This window comes from Callorhinus ursinus, unplaced genomic scaffold, assembly GCF_003265705.2.
Source record: "Callorhinus ursinus isolate GAN/ISIS: 27379988/994484 unplaced genomic scaffold, GSC_fseal_2.0 scaffold29, whole genome shotgun sequence".
Classification (NCBI taxonomy): Eukaryota; Metazoa; Chordata; class Mammalia; order Carnivora; family Otariidae; genus Callorhinus; species Callorhinus ursinus.
The window spans coordinates 16,265,549-16,283,545 of NW_027397091.1; the positions used below are offsets into that span (position 1 = coordinate 16,265,549).

Consider the following 17,997-nt stretch of genomic DNA (forward strand, 5'->3'; position numbering starts at 1 on the left):
CTAACAGCCAGTCATTACCACTCAACTGATGAACATGTGAGATGAGATCTATTTTCTATCTCTGAAACTGATGATTATGGAATATCATCAAAGGTGAAAGAGAAGAAACAGGTTTTGAAAGGGGAAAACAGAGGAAAAACTTTAACTGTGCTTCTCACCAAATCCTGTTATTACCTTTCCATCTGTAGACCAACAGAACACTAAAGGTTACTTCTAGCTCTGAAATTTGATGGGTTAACACTTTAAAAAAAAAATCACTGATTTTGGAGTCTCCAGTCATTTAGCATGCACACTTCATCTCTGCTATAAAATAAACACATAAAGAATGAAAATTGTCAATTTATATTCTCATAGGGAGTTACTACATTCAAAAAGAACTGTTTTAATTGCATTTGTCTTAAGAAAGCTTTTTCATGCACCCTCATTCCGTCTAAGGGTTCTGAGGAGGAATGGCCATTTATTTTAACAATGTGCATCCCCTTAAGGAGCTATGTAGTGGGTTTCTGTGCACATCAGTTTGTTGGTCTGAATTTCTCTGCATCAGTAAGCAGACATGAGAGCACGAGAGATGCAACACCTGGATCAGACCCTAGTCCATCCGTCTACACATTCTCTGACATTGGCACCAAGGGACATTTTGAAGAACAGAGCAGTCCATGAAGGGCATAAAGTTCTGAACACCACAGGACTATATGCCATAAATATTCAATTTCCTTTAATGAGAATTCATAACTGATACAGCCATGGTAATCCCACATGAGCAACAAATACAGGTTGTAGGCTCTTGCCTCTACAAATAGGCCTCCTTCTATGTGCTGCCATGTTTGTGGCCTGAGAACACTAAATTAGTCATGGGATCACTGTATTTTCTACAGTAGCTACTGGCTTGGAGACATGAGCAACACTGATTTCATAGCTTTTTATTATTGATAAAGAAATATGTTTCCAGTTCATCAAATTACATTGCAGTGCCTTGCCAGGCCAAAAGTCTATGGTAACTAATGATTGGGGTTCTTTAGTTGCAAAGAATGTCTGTTCCCTTCCAGGAGAAAAGCTTGTGGAATGATTTTTTTTAAATCTCCTGCCAATATGGATATGAGAAAAAGAGCTCTGAAGTGGAAATCAAGGAACTTCTCATGGGTGTGTTGGATCAACTTCAGCACCATCAAAAAGGGGCAGATAGTCTTCCATCCTGCATTCAGGAGTTAGGTGGTTCCATACTGTTGTCAACAAAGCAGGATGCATCATTCCCCTATAAATGTATAGAAATAAGGCCATTGAAAACTGTTGCCATTATTGGGGGGCAATTTACATGAATATGGATGAGTCCTCTGCTGGAAAAATTAATCTTTGTTGAAATGGAGAGGTGCTGAAGTGCAAAATTCTTAGCTTCCCTTGTCTAAATAGGGGTTCATCAGAAGGAGGCTCTGAGGCAGATTCAAGTACAGGTTTATTTGGGAGATGATCCAGATAGGGGAGTCAGGAAGTGAGACAGGGAAGGGAAGGCAGCCAATCAAAAGAGTGTTATAAAGCCAGTTATCACAGTGAGCAACCAGAGCTTAACCCAGCTGAGGGTGCTAGCAAACAGCACAGGACACACCTGAGAGTTATCTCACCCACGTGGTGAGAGAGCTGAGGTATTTATACACCCACCCTTTCATAACACTTTGGTTGAGGGCTTCACCTGGGGGAAAGAGCAGTATTAATTCTCCAGCCTATCTAGCCTGCAGTATCTGGGCAGAGAACCCCATCTCTGCTTTGGGGAAAGCCCTCAGGCAAACAGATGCAGGTGCTGGTAGTTGCTTAGCATAAAAGTGGTAGGATCCCAGGAATGTGGGCAGTGTCCCAAGACACTGATGTCTTGGGAAATACCCCTTATCCATATTTCTCCTTTTCTACTATTTAATAAAGTAAAAGGATTTATCATTTGATAATTACTTGCCTGATTCTAGGTACTACATGTTTTGTAAACATCATCACAATTAATCCTCATAATAACTACATAAACTGATACTGTTTTCATCCTCCCATTTTGCACATTAAGAAATTAAGACTGAAAGAGGTTAAGGAATTCCCCCAAGGCCACAGAACTCTTAAGTGGTAAGGAAGGCTTCAAGTCCAGGTTTTTAGGCTCTTATAAAACCCTGGCTGCCTGTGGTAAACAAATGTCACCACACAAGCATTTGAAACCAATCAGCAAATTTGATTGGTAGTATCTTTTTGATTGACAGCTTGACGGTCCCAAATTGAGGCTCTCAATTACCATGACCTGTGGTTATATCCTCCTTCACAGAGATGCTGTTTATGGTCTCATTTCCATGCATACATTGATCAATCCATTCAATCCAAAGTCTGGATTGAATCCAGACTTTGTTTCTGGCTTTCGAAGGGAAGAAGTTGTGCCCTTCAAGGGGAAAAAAAAAAGGTCAGTTAGCCCTTTCTGATACAGAAGACTCAACATGCTAGAAAGTCAGACCCCGATCATGATCTCAGGTCCTCCACTACCATCTGTGTGAACTTGGGCTCATGACTTGCCTTCTTTGGGTCTTGGTTTACTTATCTGTAAACTGAAGATAAAGATTCCTATCCTAGAAACCATGATAAAGTGAAAAATAGATATTTACAGGACTCAATAAAGATTAGTTCCATCCTTAAATATTGGGATGATTGCAAAGAGAGCTGAGTGTTCCCTGGCCCCCAACCTACGCTTTGGTCCACTCAATTGGTGACTCATCGGTGACCAGGGTGGTACATCCTTTGCCTTTATGTAACTAGGGTTGAGTAGGGAACCCGGCATGTGTGAAGGGCTGAGTAACTGTGTTTATTTGCAAATGATTGATTTGTTAATACATTTTCCAATGTTGTTGAGACACAGATTCCAAAGACGACCTCCCAGCAGCCTGCAGTTATCTGGGACATCCTGTACTCTCCCATTGCCATATACGTCCCACCCACCCTCCACCCCCTCACTTTTGTGGCTTGCTGAACCTCACTGAGCGTAAGAGGAGGGCACCAAAATGTCTCTGAAACTTTTCCAGAGACTAAATATTTAGAGAGTTAAGTTGAGAATATATCCATTTTCACACAGATTCCTTTGTGGATAATTTTGTTCAGGGGCCTTCAGTTATGACATATATGTTCATTTAATCAACAAACATTCTTAATTAAGTGACTGTTCTGTGCTGGGCACCTCACTAGGCACTGGGAATGCAGAGAAGAGAAGGATAAATTCCTTCCAACCTTAATTGTCCTCCTCTGGTCCATTGGAGAAGACAAAAGAAACCAAAAATTGATGAGGCAAGGCCTCATGGGCAGAATGCTGAGCGCCATATTAGCTCTCGCATTACTCAGGGTGGGCTTGGCTACACTGGGTAACAAACAGCCCCAAATCTCAGTGGCTAAGAAAAGAAACATGTTATTTTTTACTCATGCTACATGTATAAAATGTGCGTGTCAGTGGGGTGGGATTCTGATATCAGTTGCGCAGGGACTCAAGCTGGTGGAAGATTCATCCTGACGTATGTTTCCATGAATATTTAGACAAGAAAATGCAAAGTGATGAATCAGACACTAGCTATTAAAGCCTGCCTAGAAGTGTGACATATGTCATTTCCTCCCATTTCATTGACCAAAGCAAGCTGCATGGTCCCATCTACCCTTAAAGGGAACCTAGAAGTGTATTCCTTCCAAGTCTCCAGAACAAGGAGAAATAGGTTATTTTTGAACAGCCCAAATAGCCATTCCCAGTTGCTGGGAGTTCTACTGAACTATTTCTCCCAACGTCACTTCTTAGTTAATAATTCTGTCTTGTGTTTTAACAAAAACCTTCCCCTGGGGGAAAGTCCCTCTAAGTTTGTTCACACTTGTCTTTATGTGGTATTTATTGTTCTCTTTCATGGACCCTGGCCCAGTAGGTGCTGGCCACAGAGAGAAAAATGCAGGGTTCCTGTCTGTAGGGAGTTCACAGTGTGGGAATCAAAGGTGACTATAGTTGGGTTGGAAAACCACTTGTTAGGTACTTGTATAGGACAAGGGCACCACAGAAAGACTCTGGAAGACTCCTTGGGAGGCTGAGTACTACCACAGCTGGCTGATGGTGTTCTCCTAGGGTTAAAGCTGGGGGAAGAGGGAGCAGCAGGCTTTATGGGATGGAGCACCCAGATGGATGAAAGAGTCTAATGCAGCAGCATGAAGTCACCCATCATGCATGGGAGAAGTTGGGCAGTGTCAGCCCTAAATTCTTGGAGCAACTCCCAAGAGGCCCGATCAATAAGATGCTCAAGTTATTTTCTTATGAAAAGTCCCCTGGGAACCCTCTTGCACTGTTGGTGGGAATGCAAGTTGGTACAGCCACTTTGGAAAACAGTGTGGAGGTTCCTCAAAAAATAAAAAATAGAGCTACCCTATGACCCAGCAATGGCACTCCTGGATATTTACCCCAAAGACACAGATGTAATGAAAAGAAGGGCCATATGCAACCCAATGTTCATAGCAGCAATGTCCACAATAGCCAAACTGTAGAAAGAGCTGAGATGCCCTTCAGCAGACAAATGGATAAAGAAGATGTGGTCCATATATACATTGGAATATTACTCAGCCATCAGAAAGGATGAATACCCAACTTTTACATCAACATGGATGGGACTGGAGGAGATTATGCTAAGTGAAATAAGTCAAGCAGAGAAAGTCAATTATCATATGGTTTCACTTATCTGTGGAACATAAGGAATAGCAAGGAGGACATCAGGAGAAGGAAGGGAAAAATGAAGGGGGGGAAATCGGAGGGGGAGATGCACCATGAGAGACTATGGACTCTGAGAAACAAACTGAGGGTTTTAGAGGGGAGGGGGATGGGGGGAGGTGTTAGCCCGGTGATGGGCATTAAGGAGGGCACGTATTGCATGGAGCACTGGGTGTGATATGCAAACAATGGATCATGGATCACCACATCAAAAACTAATGATATACTGTATGGTGACTAACATAACATAATAAAAGAAAGAAAGAAAGAAAGAAAAGTCCCTTGGGACGAAAGGCCAGTGTTCTGATGGTTGTAGCAGCCCAGATTCCTTTTGCTCTAATGTGTTAAGGTAGCTAAATTTTTGGGTCTTCATCTTGGGTGGCTCCATGTGATCAACATGAGATCAGTGTGTCTGTAGATGCCATGAAAGTCTCTGCTACATTTTTTCCCCCAAATGAAACAGAAAATACTCTCAATCCCTTGCAAACCTCCATTTGGACTCATCAAACTCAGGCCTCAGGAAAGCAGCCAGGAGAAGCAGGACGGCAGAGTGCTGTTGCCTTGGTAAGGGGAATCCACTCCATTCAGGGCTCTGTGGTTTCTATGGGAACAGCACTACTTGCCTTTGCTGGCTCCCCGGAGCTGGTGAGATGTACTAAAAGGAAAATTGGGGGAGAGAAAGATAGGAGCAGAAGGAGACTTTGAGGATTTTGAAGGTATTTGGGGGAACCCTTCACTGGATGTGTAGCTGTTCCCAGCACACCATGTAGGCCATTTAGCTCCAACGCAGCCTGAACGGGGGAAGCATGTACCTAGAGGCACATGCCTTCATGCAGCCCCCTCCGAATAAACACCATCCTGGAGAAACAGATGCCAGTGCAAAGCAGGCAGGAATTGGCAGTAGGAGGATTTTGACTCCAAGACTAGAAAAGAATGTGTCCTTGTCCCCAGGCTGGACCAGCATCCCATTGTTGTTATAATTATGAAGACTCACGATAGGCGGCCCAGGAAGATGGTGGGAGGCATTTTACATGCTCTGCCTGCCCTCTTCCCAGCCGCCCTGCAAAGCTGGCATTCACACACCCATTTTACAGATGAAGGAGATGGGGCTCTGAGAGAGGAAAGTATAACCTGTGAGTTATATAGGTGGTATAGGAGGGATCCGAACCCAGACCTGATTCTCCATGCTGGGCCCTTATGCAAAATCTAACCAACAGCCCAAGGGCAATGTCAGGTTCCCAAAGGTGGGTAACCATCCAGCTCCCACCTTGACCAAGGGATGCCCCTGGTTCTTTGGATTTGGGTGTGAGGAAGCACACCCAAATGGAAGGCACCTGGGATGACAACGGCACTGCCATTAGCTCTGCAGGAGGCTCTAGCAGCCCTACCTTGTTTTGTAGGTGAGGAAACTGAGGCCAAGGAGCACTGGGAAGAACCTTCTAGTCCAGCGTGCCACCCTGCACCCGTACACTCTTGTCTAGGCCAGCTGTAGCTGTTCTGAAACACCATTTTTCTTGTGTGTTTGGGGCCTCAGGGTCTGTGTCTGCTAGGTAGGGAGTTTGCTCAGCCTCAAGGAAGCAAGCTCAGCTGCTGCTAGCAGCCCTTTTCTTGACCGGTTGGGCCAGATGGACAAGATGGGCATATTCCATCCCCCGTCAGTGTCCAGGATCTGCTTCCTTTAGCGTTCTTCATTCTGCTGACACTTATTAAACACCTGCTGTGTGCACTAACTGTACTCTGAGCTTAGACTGGAGGGAGCAATGAAGAGGAATTGTAGGCCATTTTTCAAATGGCCAACAGTTATGAACATGGTTTCTTGAAGTATCTGTGACCCTATCTCAGCCTTCTCTGGTCCCATGAACACACTGACTGGACCAGTGCAGAGCTGACAAGTGTTAAGGGCCAGCCCTAAAGGGTTTAGGACAGCCTTCAACAGTAATGGATGAGCATGTGTGGACAGCACTGAGGCATATTCTACACCATCTCTCAGAGGGGCCTCAGCAAGTTTGAACCTATTGTCTTAGCCCCTTTCCTGATTTGTCTCCCTCCTCCCCTGTAGTGGGATTACTTCCCAAATAAACTGCTGGCATTCAGATCTCTGTCTCAAGGTCTGCTCTTGAGGGACCCAGCCTCAAACATAGGCATGTGGAACCTCTGAAGGAAGGTTTACGACTGCGTGGAAGGCAAGAGGAGAGGGCCTCCTGCTCAAGTTTTAAAAATCTTTTCTTGTGACTTTTGTCAAAAGACGATAAATCTATAGGAGGAAAATAAAATCTATGTATTCTTCTTTGCAAATTGTGCATTAGCTCTTTGAAATTATTGTTATAATTTCATCACCAGCCCGATACATGTTTTCACAGAGGACCTATAATGAATAACTAGCCAGAGTGGGATCCGTGTCAGAAGCTTCCTGGGGAATAATGAACCTGGTCATTCTTTCCACATTGCTGTTAACCACCAAATAAGAACTTTGTTGTTCTTGCAGCAGACTGATTTGAGAACACTTAACTGCCTCTCCTCTGCCTTTCCCTCCCCACCCCTCCGTCACACCCACCCCTTACCTCAGCCACTGACCCGCCAGGTTCTGTTTCATGAAGAAGTTTGCCAGTGGCCTGTTTGGCCAGGACTTCGGACAGCGCCTCAGCCCTTCCTGAGCCAGCACTTGGCTCTGTGGGTCCCACCTCATCCAAGGGCATAGCCTCCAGCACGGTCTTCTCCAAGAGCTCCCGCCAGGTTCCAGGGTTGGCTGGCCATCAAGACTTCTGCCAAGACCCTTCCCCAACATGAAGCCTAGTGGGTCCATTTATTCATGGTCATCACACTCATCCACTTGGCTGTTTGTTGAGTGCCAGAGGATTTAAAATCAAAATGCCTGGATTCAGAACATAATGTATCACTTACTGACATGGTACCCTTGATCGAATCATTACACTGTGGGGGCCCTGGGTTACCTCACAGATGAAGCAGCAGAGAAGCGGGGAGGTTGGAGCCGACACGAGGGTGGACACCTTGCAGATGCAGACTGGTGGGGCTGCAGTGCGTGGCCTTCACTCCCTTCACACGCTGCCCTCAGCCCCATTTTTGCTCAAAACCACATTACTCCTCATCTAGGAAGCCTGAGGGGCAGGAAGTAAAGAAGTAGCTGGCTTTAACATGTCAGTGACAGATCATACCTCAGCTCCCACTTCTGTACCCACCTCTACTCCTCATTGATGATTAGTAGTCCCAATGCATGATTGCTTTGTGTGGCACCCATCACAGGTGGCTTTGGTTTCTCGAGGGTGATGGCCGTTGTGATCCATACATTAACTTAGCATACTAGTCCCATTTCAGATTCTCTGGAGGTAGGAGGGCAATAGGATGGTCACATTTATACCATGAACTGGCCAGTGCAGGAAAGCACCATGGCAGCTACACAAAGAAATATGAAAACAAACAAACAAACAAACACACAGCCTACCTTTTCCCTCTGGTGTGTGGGGGCAGAATGTAGATCTGATCAGATCCTCTACTTGGAGGAAGTCCCAAGAAGGAAGAGGCCACCTAGCAGAGTAAGATTGCAACTAGATGCCAGGAGCTGGGATAACAGCAGTAAGGGGCGTTACCAGGCCTGTATATGCTGCGTGGGTGGCCCTGCTCTGCAACTTTCCAGCTGTGGATCCTCTAGTATGGAATCGAATCCTTTGTCCCTTGGGTTCCTTGTCTACAAAATGTGAGTAATAGCCTTCTGTGAGGACAGAAATGGATAGTGGGTATAAAGGGCAAGGCACGGTGCCTGCCAGGAGCAGGTGCTCAGTGAATGTGTATTCTGCCCACCAGAGCCTTCATCTCAGCCAATCTCAGCCCATCACCAGCCAGCCCATCCCAAGCCCTACCTCCCCAGGGCACCAAAATGTCTATATAGTACAAAGGGCACATCAGAAAGGAGAAGTTGCAAAGATGCGGATGGTGGTTGTTGTTTTCTCAGAACCAAGGATTGGGACAGAAGATCTGTGCAAGTCCAGGTGAACATGGAGACCAGTCAGTGCTGGAAAGGTCTCCAGCCCACCCTGCAGGGCCTTTCCTCTCCTTACCTTTGCTCCACTCCCCACCGTGGGGGTGGCCCACAGAGACCGTCAATGTCCTGGGTTTGGGAAGTGGACAGAAAGGGACATTTCTCGTGGTTTCTGATCCATACTGAGCAACTTGGGCGGGGGGAGGGCAATGTGAGAGCCATGGGATGGTTATTCGGACTGAAATTTATTCAGGTGAATTGAAAGAGAAGTTCAAAGGAGGAAGTGTGAGAAAGCATCTTCTAAGAGTGTAAGACAGCCTGTGTGCACAAGGAGAGCCAGGAGGTGTGGAAGGAAGGACAGGCAGGAATTGACTGGGGGCTGCAAAGACCAGGTCTCTCCAGGTCCAGCCTATGTGGGCACTGTTGGCAGCAGGGAAGTTCTGGGGAGGAGGAAGTCGAAGGGATTCTCATCAGGGAGGCTGGAGGGCTTCAGCAAGCTCTGCTCACTGGACAAGAGCACACCAGCCAGAAGCATTAGGCCCATAGAAGAAAGATGCTAGAACAGAGACACCTCAGTAAAGTGGCTGGAATCCTTGCAGTGCCCAGGGCCTGAGGGATAAACTTCAAGCTTGTTCTGTGAACCCTGTCCCTTCCTGGTAATTTCCAGACTGTAGTGTCATTTGGTCTTCAAAGTGAAATCCTCCAGGCTTGCCCTCATTTTTCCCATCCATTGATCAGGAGGACTCAGTGCAGCCTGTTTGGAAGAGCTTTAGCTTGGAAAGCCACTTGGGGGGGGTGGATCATGACCTCCTTGTCTTTCCATATCCCCCCCACTTCATCACATGAAGGATAGGACAAAACTAGCAAGTGTGATCACACTTGTGACATGTACAAGTGATCCATGCTTAATATGCTGGATGTACCCTCTGGCTTCACCACCACCGCCATGGCTCTGGCGAAGACTTGACTTGCACGATGTCCTTATCTGGTGTTGCCCTGGAAGCAGAGAGCAGAACTTTCTCAAGGAATAACCAAAGGCTTGTGTCTTAGACAAACCCCCTGGCCAACAAGCTGTAAACCAGAGACGTGTTCTATGCACTCTCCCCTGGTCTGCAGCAAGACTGGGCCCCAGGCATCCTGAGTGGTCACCCACTAACTCATCTTTGACTCTCCTCCTTCCTTGGTCTCCTCCCCTTCCTCACTCACAGTGTGCCCAGGAGTCACCTACAAATAAACTATGTACCCCCAAATCCTTGCCTAAGGGTCTGCTTTGGGGGAAACCCAAAGCAAGACACATGGCAAGCAGGTGTCATCTTGTACATCCTCCCCATCAACTGGTGATAGTTGTCCCACCCGTGCACTGGAGAAGGACGAAGAACTTGTGAAGCTCCGAGAGAAAGGCTGCTTTCATCAGCTGGCCGCATTTGCTGAAGATGAGGCCAAGGGCAAAGAAGTGTGCACAGCTTCCCACAGAGCCTTGTCTGATGCATCTTCCAGAGAGGAGAGCCATGGGTGCCACAGGAGGCCTCATGAAGGCCCTGGCCATGAAGCTGATGGGATTTTATGAGCAGCAGGGAGAGAAGATCATTTGGGGGTGGGGGATATCCTGGGCTGATGGTATAATCTGTGCAGATAAAGATATAAAAAGAAAGCAAATGCAAAGTGTGCTCAAGGAATGGCAAATGATACTGTACTGGCGAGAATATGAGAGCACATGCAACAATGCTGACTGTCGAATTTCCAGCAGTGAGAGTATGGCCTGGCACGCAGTAACTGCTCAGTTAGTAACTGAGCAAATGAGCATGTGCAAAGTATAAAAGGGCGGGAGAAGAGAAGAAAGTTCTAGTGGGGAAGAGCCTGGCACTGCCAGTGTACAGACGGGGCTTTTCTCTCCTAGGAGGGAAGGTTTGGGAGCAGGGAGGGGGCACGAGCAGCTCTGTGCTTGATAGTCCAGGTCAGCGGTGGCAAATGTGGGTCAAGTTCGAAAAGGAAATGAAAGAGCAGGGAAGGTGTTGCACCAGGCCCAAGACCCCAAGCCAAGGCAGTCCTGGTGGGAAAGGAGGGATAGTTTAGAGCCTTAACCCTGTGTGTGCCATGGGCCCCCTTGGTAATGCAGGGAAGCCTACAGACCTCTGCTCAGAACACCATTTTTCAATGCATGTGATCAACTATATAAGCTTACAGAAGGAAACTGATCATATTGAAATGAAGTTGTCGGAGTGTTAGAAAATAAACTTGCATGAAGTTGGTTCATGTAGTTCCTCATGAACACTTTAAATCACAAGGGGTGATCTAAAAACCCCCCAAATGTTGCAGCGGTGAACCAGAGGATAGTGTAATGTATCGTGAAAACTTATCTGTTGGGGGCCAAGTCCCCAGTGCCTCTCACACTCCTGAGGTTTGTCACCTACCTTCTTATCTGAAGGAAACACTAAATTCCAGGTAGAGATGTGTGAATGTAAAGATGTAATTTTTTCTCATCTAAGTTCATGGATTCTGCATTAAGACAAGGACTGGCACACCCATCCCAGTCCTCCAGCACTGAAAATATTGTCCTCTGTTCTGAGCTGGTTTTCTCTCTCCATTTTTCAGCCCTGCACGAATTCCCCAATGACATCTTCACCAACGAGGATCGAAGACACGGGGCGGTGGTTCTCCACGTGCTCTGCGTAAGTACCCCTTTTGGGGCTCTGCCTGGAGGGTCCTGAGGGGAGGCCTGGCCGGTGGTGGGTGGGCATAGTGAGCTGCACACCTGGCGTGGGTCCTCTGAGCCCCGTGGAGGACAGTCTCCAAATGCACCCTCTGTAGGAGGCTGCAGGTTCATAAGCTGGAAGATAACGATGTGTTCTTGATATCAGAGTCTAAACCGTGGGCTACAAGCTCAGCCGGACTTGCTCTCTACTATTTAACCTTATTCTCTCTCCTCCAGTGCCACCCTCTTGGGGAATCCTTTCCTAACCAGCCTCTCTAAAATGCCATTGTCTTTCCCCATCTTGGACTTTGTTTTTCTCCATACCACTGACCACTATCTGACATAGTATGCCATCATTATTTGTTTCTTGCCCATCAACCTCACTCACACGCAAGCCCAGAAGAATTGGGACTTGGTCTTGCACGTGGCTTCTTTCCCAGACCTGTTTCTGGCACGTGGTAACGACAAAGTATTTGTGAAATTAACAGATTGCCACTGACACAGCATCTGACATAGAGTAGGTGAGCAAGAAAAGTTTGCTCTGGTTCCTAATGTCTACCACTGCCCTAGCGCTTCCTCAGCAGACCCAGGGGACGGGAGGCCTTCAGTTTTCCTTGTCCCCATTTGGAGAGAGTGGGGAGGGTGTGTGCATGAAAATATATCTAAGGAGTGGCCGCAGAATCAGAAAGATGCAGGCCAAATTCTGGACTAGGTACGTCACTGTGCTTTCCCATCTCTATGGTATTCACTCTCCCCTGGAATTCTCTTAATTCCATTTTGGTTATTTATTGCAGTGAAACAAATTCTCCAAATTTAGTGACATGCCCAGTGACCACTCTCTGTTACTCATGGGTTCTGTGAGTCGGGAGTTCAGAAAGGGCACGGAGGGAATGCTGTACCACAGGACCTGGGCCTGGGAGGGGACAAATCAGGTGCCCGGCAGTGACCCCAGCAGCAGGGCTAAAGCCCCTGGTGCCAGAGAACCCCCCCACCCAAGAGGGTTTCTCTGGCATCACATCTGGTGTCCGGGCTGCGGTGACCAAAGCACCAGGTCGGCTGGGACTGTTGGCCAGAGTGCCTCCGTGGGGCCTCTCCATCACGGCCCCGTGCCACAGCCCAGCGCTTGGAGAGGGACATTAGGTGAACAATCCACCAGATTGTGTTACAGTCACAAACCCACCATGACTTAAGGGCAGGGGTCAAAGACCTTCCTTTTCAGTGCACACGCTGGGCTCTGGAGTTGGACGGGGCATGGGTTTGGAACCAGGCCCGCTGTCCTTGTTTTGTGTGTGGCTTCTGACAAGATGTTTAGCCTCCCTGGACCTGAAGCTGCCCTAAGCCTGACTCCCCTTGCGTGAAAGCAGTCAGCTCTTCAGGTCTTTCCCCATTTGCCCCAACCTCCCAGAACCCTCCCCTTGAAGAAAAGCCATGAGAAGTCTTTTTTTAGCAAAGACATTCTCTAAAAACACCAGATAAGGTAGACCTTTTGCCATCCTCCCTGCCCTTTAGGAGAGTCACAGGTGCAGAGCGATTAATATGGACGCCAGCTGCCACCTTCGGCACTGAGGAGCCTCCCCTGTCTCCAGGCTGAGGAGACCCAGTCCCTGGAGCTGGAACCAGAATTCCCCTGCAGCCATTAGCACCCACATGCTTTGATGGCCGAGACAGGAGATTTCCACTCTCAGCACAAACAGCACGAGCTTCCATCCTTCCAAGGTGGTGTGGTGGCCTGTGGCTGGCTTCCCACCTTGTCCCCACCTTCCCTGGCAGATCCTCTGAATCCAACTGAAGGCAGAGCAGAGTGCATTTGCCTTGCACTCATGAGCCAAGAGTAGCCATAAGGCCTCTGGTCTCCGTGATAATACAATTCTCAGGGGGACATGTAGGCAAAGCAGGACAAAAACAGATAAATCCCCCTTAGACACTCCCTTGCAAGAGTGGACGCAAGCCTGCAAGTTAGCACTTTGTCATCACTAGTATTTAATACCACAGTTAGCTCCTGTCCTGGACCCTGCATCCTAAGGAGTCCAGGGGCCACGGTGAGCATCCACCCCTTTAAGACCATGCTCTCGGCAACTCTCTGCTCAGAGGGCCTGTGCTTGCTGTTACAGCCTCAGCTCTGCATCTTGGAGGGAAGAGACCCTGGCAGAGAAGCTTGAACCTGCTTCCTGGGGCACCCACACACATGCAAGGGGTGCAGGGTGGAGCCGGTTTCCAGCTTTTATGTGGCAGAGGTGCATGGTAGGGTGGACCTGCTGGTGCCCTCCCAAGGTCAAGGGCCAAATCTTGTGTTATCCTCCCCACAAGGATATAAGATGTAAACCTCATGAGGAAGCCTCTTTGTACGGTGTCTGGTGCTTGAACAACAAAGGTTGCACAGTTGAGTGCAGGAATGAGAGATTCTTTTTATCCCCTTCATGTACCATGGTGCCTCAAGCTCTTAGGATGCTCAGGAACTGTTCGATGAACATCATTGGATGTAAGAAAAAACGCTGCCAGGGCCCACCTGTGGCATTTCAGTGGCCAGATGAACGCACGAATCAAAGCTGCAAGGAGTTAAGTATAGATTTCCTGCTCCCAGCCATCTAGAAAGCATTTCTGAGCCCCCGCATACAGTGGCGCTGGGCTGGACCCCTCTGGAAGCCCGAGATAGAGCCTCATGCTGCACCAGCCCACTGTCTTGTGGGGAGACCCACTTAGGGGCAGCTCCCCCACATGCTTCTGTGGGAGAGCAGAGAAGGATACTTCCAACATTGGAAGGTGCAGTTGGGTTGGAGTAGGTCGGCATTTACTAAAGGGGAGAAAAAGAACTCTAGGCAGGAAAGGAAAATCCATGAGCAAAGATGTAGAGACTCAAGAATGCAGGGCATCTGGAGTGAACAGAAACTAAAGGCAGGGAAGGTGGGGGGGCAGGTGTCACCTGGGAAGCGCCATGAGGTGACTCAGCTGCTGAGTTGGAAGTGGAGGGAAGCAGATTCCTGACCTCACCATCCTTCCTTGCCTAGGGAGTAGGGTCAGGCATGGCCAGAGAGAACCCAGCAGGGTCTGTGCTCTAATAAGGTGACAAAGACCCAGGCAGGCCACAGAGAAGGGCTCAGGGCCATTTGGGCAAGGATCCCAGAGTCCCAGTACCCCAAGAATACCCCAGCCTGGGGAGAAGCCCTGAGCAGGGGGTGTGGGGACTGAATGTCATCCAGGTGCCTCTGAGCCCCTGAAGAGCAGGGTCTGCCTATCCAGTGAGGCGAAGGCCCCAGATGTGTGTCCTGTCACCCCGGCCTGCCCCAGGGAGAGGGCCATCGGGCTGTCTTTTCATTGGGATTCACCGATGGTCATTTCGGATCTAGACTGGAGAACCCAGTCCTTTCAGATCTTAGTCTGAAACCTGACTCAACTTCCCATTTGTGTTCAAACTCCAACTTCCCCATTCCAGTTGGGCCCCCTGGGTTTGCTTATCATGTGGGGCCTTGCAAAGCTCATTCCCTTCAGCCCCAGTTGGTTCCTGGTTGTGGACACGGATGCTTCTGGGGATGCCCCCAAACAGTCTTTTAAATCTTTCCTATCACAACTTGCTTCTCTTTTTCTTTGACTTTCACACAAATACTTTCCTCTCTTGTGTGAGTTTCATGGAAATCAAATAGCCATTTCTGGTTAAACTTTCCGAAGGCTACAGCTTTCATTTTCCCTTGGATCTTTCTGGTTTTGTGGATTTCAGAAAACCTAAATCCTGGGATTGCCCTAAAAAAAATATTTCTGTTCCTTCTGACTGTTCTTCATGGATGGGTTCCTTACTAGTGTGGAAATTCATCATTGGTATAACTTTATCAACAGTGAACCATCCCCAAGAAAACACACCTGTCTTAGAACCTGCTTTGTAGCCAATCTGTTATAATGTTGAGACACTAAAAGCAGTATTCTCTGCCTATGAGGAAATACGCACCCTATAAGCTCATGGAGGCTGCCCTAAATAGAGAAGCCTATGAATAATTTTGTGATTTATGAATATCTTGTGAAATTTGCTAATTATCCCGCTGGTAGATAGTTGAATCTTTGAGATCATAAGCCAAGCTACACATTTTCTCATCTAGTAAAAGAAGCTTTAAATAATCAATATTTGAAATTCTGTCTCAAAGTGGGTCTGTCCTTAATGAGTCAAATTCCACTGTGGAAATAAATACCCTCTGTGTACCTTGTCAGCTTTCAAAAATATTCTTCCTAAGCTTAAAGTCTTCTTTTCACATTTTTAATGTAATTCCTCTCTTCCAACAGACAGATATTTCTATATGTGTGTGAGAGAGGTGGTATAAAAGATCACACTCCTAAAAATGAAGGTATAGCCTTTTATGAAGGCAAATTCCTGCTAAGTGAATCTGGCGGGGAGATGGTCCAGCAGCTTAGACCCATCCATGGAGCAGCCCAGGAAAGAAATAGCAACGACAATGTCTCTGATGTCCGTCTTCATATTCTAAAACCTGGATATGCTTGGAGAAGCCCCACAGGAAACTCAGGTGTCGACTCTGTGCCCGCAGAAGGGATTTCCTCCTCCGTGGAACATTAGGGCAGCCACCACTGGGGCCACATCAGGCTTCCCAAGGCAGCAAAAAGGATGCGTGGGCCACTGGGAGGTCCCTGGCCACCTGCCTTAGGCCCACTCTGTCCTGTGGTGGGGACTCCCTTCACTGCACCCCAATATCCAGTGCAGATTTTAGGAGCTCATGTGTATCCACGGGGGGGGGGGATCTACACAGGGTGGGGCATTTCGGAATTAGAGGCAGGATTTTTGTGCTGGATCATCAAGCCAGGGATCCCACACGTCGAGTTTCTCCAGGAATGGCAGTGAGGGCCACTGATGTCCATCCCTGTGCCACCCCATATGATGGTGTTGGAAGCTGGATCCCAAGCATGGGGGCTTTCCTGAACCCCCAGCTCCTGTTCATATTTCTTTTCCTCCTCCTCTAGCCCAAGGACTCTTTAATCTGGTCTGGCAATTTAGGGAAACTGGCTCTGTGAGCCTGCATCCAGATTCCATCTTGTTCCCAGATCATCCTGCTTTTTAAACTCAAAGAATTTGCTAATTTCTGTCTCATGGTTCCATTAAGACCTGCTTGCTCTCCAAAGCTGTGGAGGAAACCAGTTGACATTTGAGGAAGTGATGGGGATGTGAGGCAGGGGAGCTGTTCAAATACTAGGCTCCCTCTGGAATTGTGGTTTTTCTAGGTCCATTCCATATTGCCTCAATGTTGCTGTATTCCCAGGGCTTCCAGGCAGGCAGAGTGCCTAGATGACCTGGATGTGTCCATCCTGCCCTCCCTTTCCACACTGTCTCTGCTCCCATGCTGGCCTCTTTGTGCACCTGCTCTGCTTGCTCCCTCCCTATACCGCTCACTCTTTCTTAATTTCCAGCCCCAGGGTCGGTTCATTTCTTCCTGTCTGACCATAGGTCACAGCCAGCCTATGGGTTGCCCTCCCCTGGGTCAGGTCTTAACCAATCAGCTTGCTCAAGGCACAGGCCTGCCTTGCAGAGGGTGGGGCAGCTCCTGAAGGAGGAGTCTGGGCCCTGCAACCCCAACACCAAACTACCCAGGGCGAAAGCGAAGGCTGATTTGGCTAGGTGGGGGGCCTTTCTGGGGAGAGCCCACATCCCAGGCAGTCTGTTCCCCTTTCAGTCCTGGGGGAGGAAGCTGTCTGGAAGGGGTCTCAACAAGGGGTGTCATTTCCTTGTGGCCTGAGTTTCTTCCAGTTCTCTCTGCTATTTAATTTTAATATCTGGAGTAGTTTCTCTGGATGTGCTCCTCTCCCTGGGGCCCAGATTACTTTTGTTAAGAGCCAAGGAATAAACTATTTGCTGCAACAGCAGGTTATTAGGGGGCAGAAGGGCCAGGCTACCAGCAGGAGGTGAAGGGGACCCCTTCCGCTACCCGCCCCTCACACCAGCCCTCCAAGAGACAACTTTGCATGTCAAAGCTCTTGGTCCACCTCCGCCCCAGGGGTGATTTTTGTCTCTCCAAGGCTATCGCTCTGCTTTTTTGGCTCTAATACAGCTCAACTTTTATACACCAGCCCTATCTAATAGAACTTTCTGTGCTGGTGGAAATGTTCTCCGCCGTCCGGTAGCGCAGCTGCTGGCCTGTGTGTGGCTGCTGAGCACTCGAAGTGTGGTTAGTGCGATTGAGGGACTGATTCTTTATTCGTATTTCATGTTAATTAACATATTTTCAAATAGCCACTTGTGGCAGGGGACTGCCCTGGAAAGCCCTCAGATGGATTCTGATTCAGCACCTTCCCTTCCTTTTTTATGTTGTCAGCTTGAAATCAAGAAGCAGAGACAGGAAAAAAAGGTTGCCTGCAAAGAAGTGCTGCTCCCTCACTCCATCCTCTTAAGGGCTAGCCTGGGGTTAGCAGTTCAAACAAATGGGATGCAGGGAAGTCATTGCCAGGGTCCAACGGGATGTTCGATAATGAGACAGCACACCCAGATTAGGCGTGAGGACGCTTGTCTATCGCCCACAAGCTCAGTGCTTTGGAACAAGGCACAGAACTTCCGACCTCAGTTTCCACATCTGTGGAGTGGTA

At 48.0% G+C, this 17,997-nt stretch overlaps 1 protein-coding gene across 2 annotated transcripts in view; it reads left to right on the forward strand.

Moving 5' to 3' along the window:
- Positions 1-17,997, forward strand: part of SLC24A3 (solute carrier family 24 member 3) — a 505,924-nt gene that overhangs the window by 298,442 nt on the left and 189,485 nt on the right. For both annotated transcript variants that reach the window (XR_003209402.2, XM_025876957.2), the window contains exon 3: positions 11,328-11,404. Coding sequence is in view for 1 of the 2 variants with exons in the window: in XM_025876957.2 (XP_025732742.1) it covers positions 11,328-11,404 (77 nt within the window). In the remaining variant the exon portion in view is untranslated. The remainder of the gene's footprint in view (positions 1-11,327; positions 11,405-17,997) is intronic.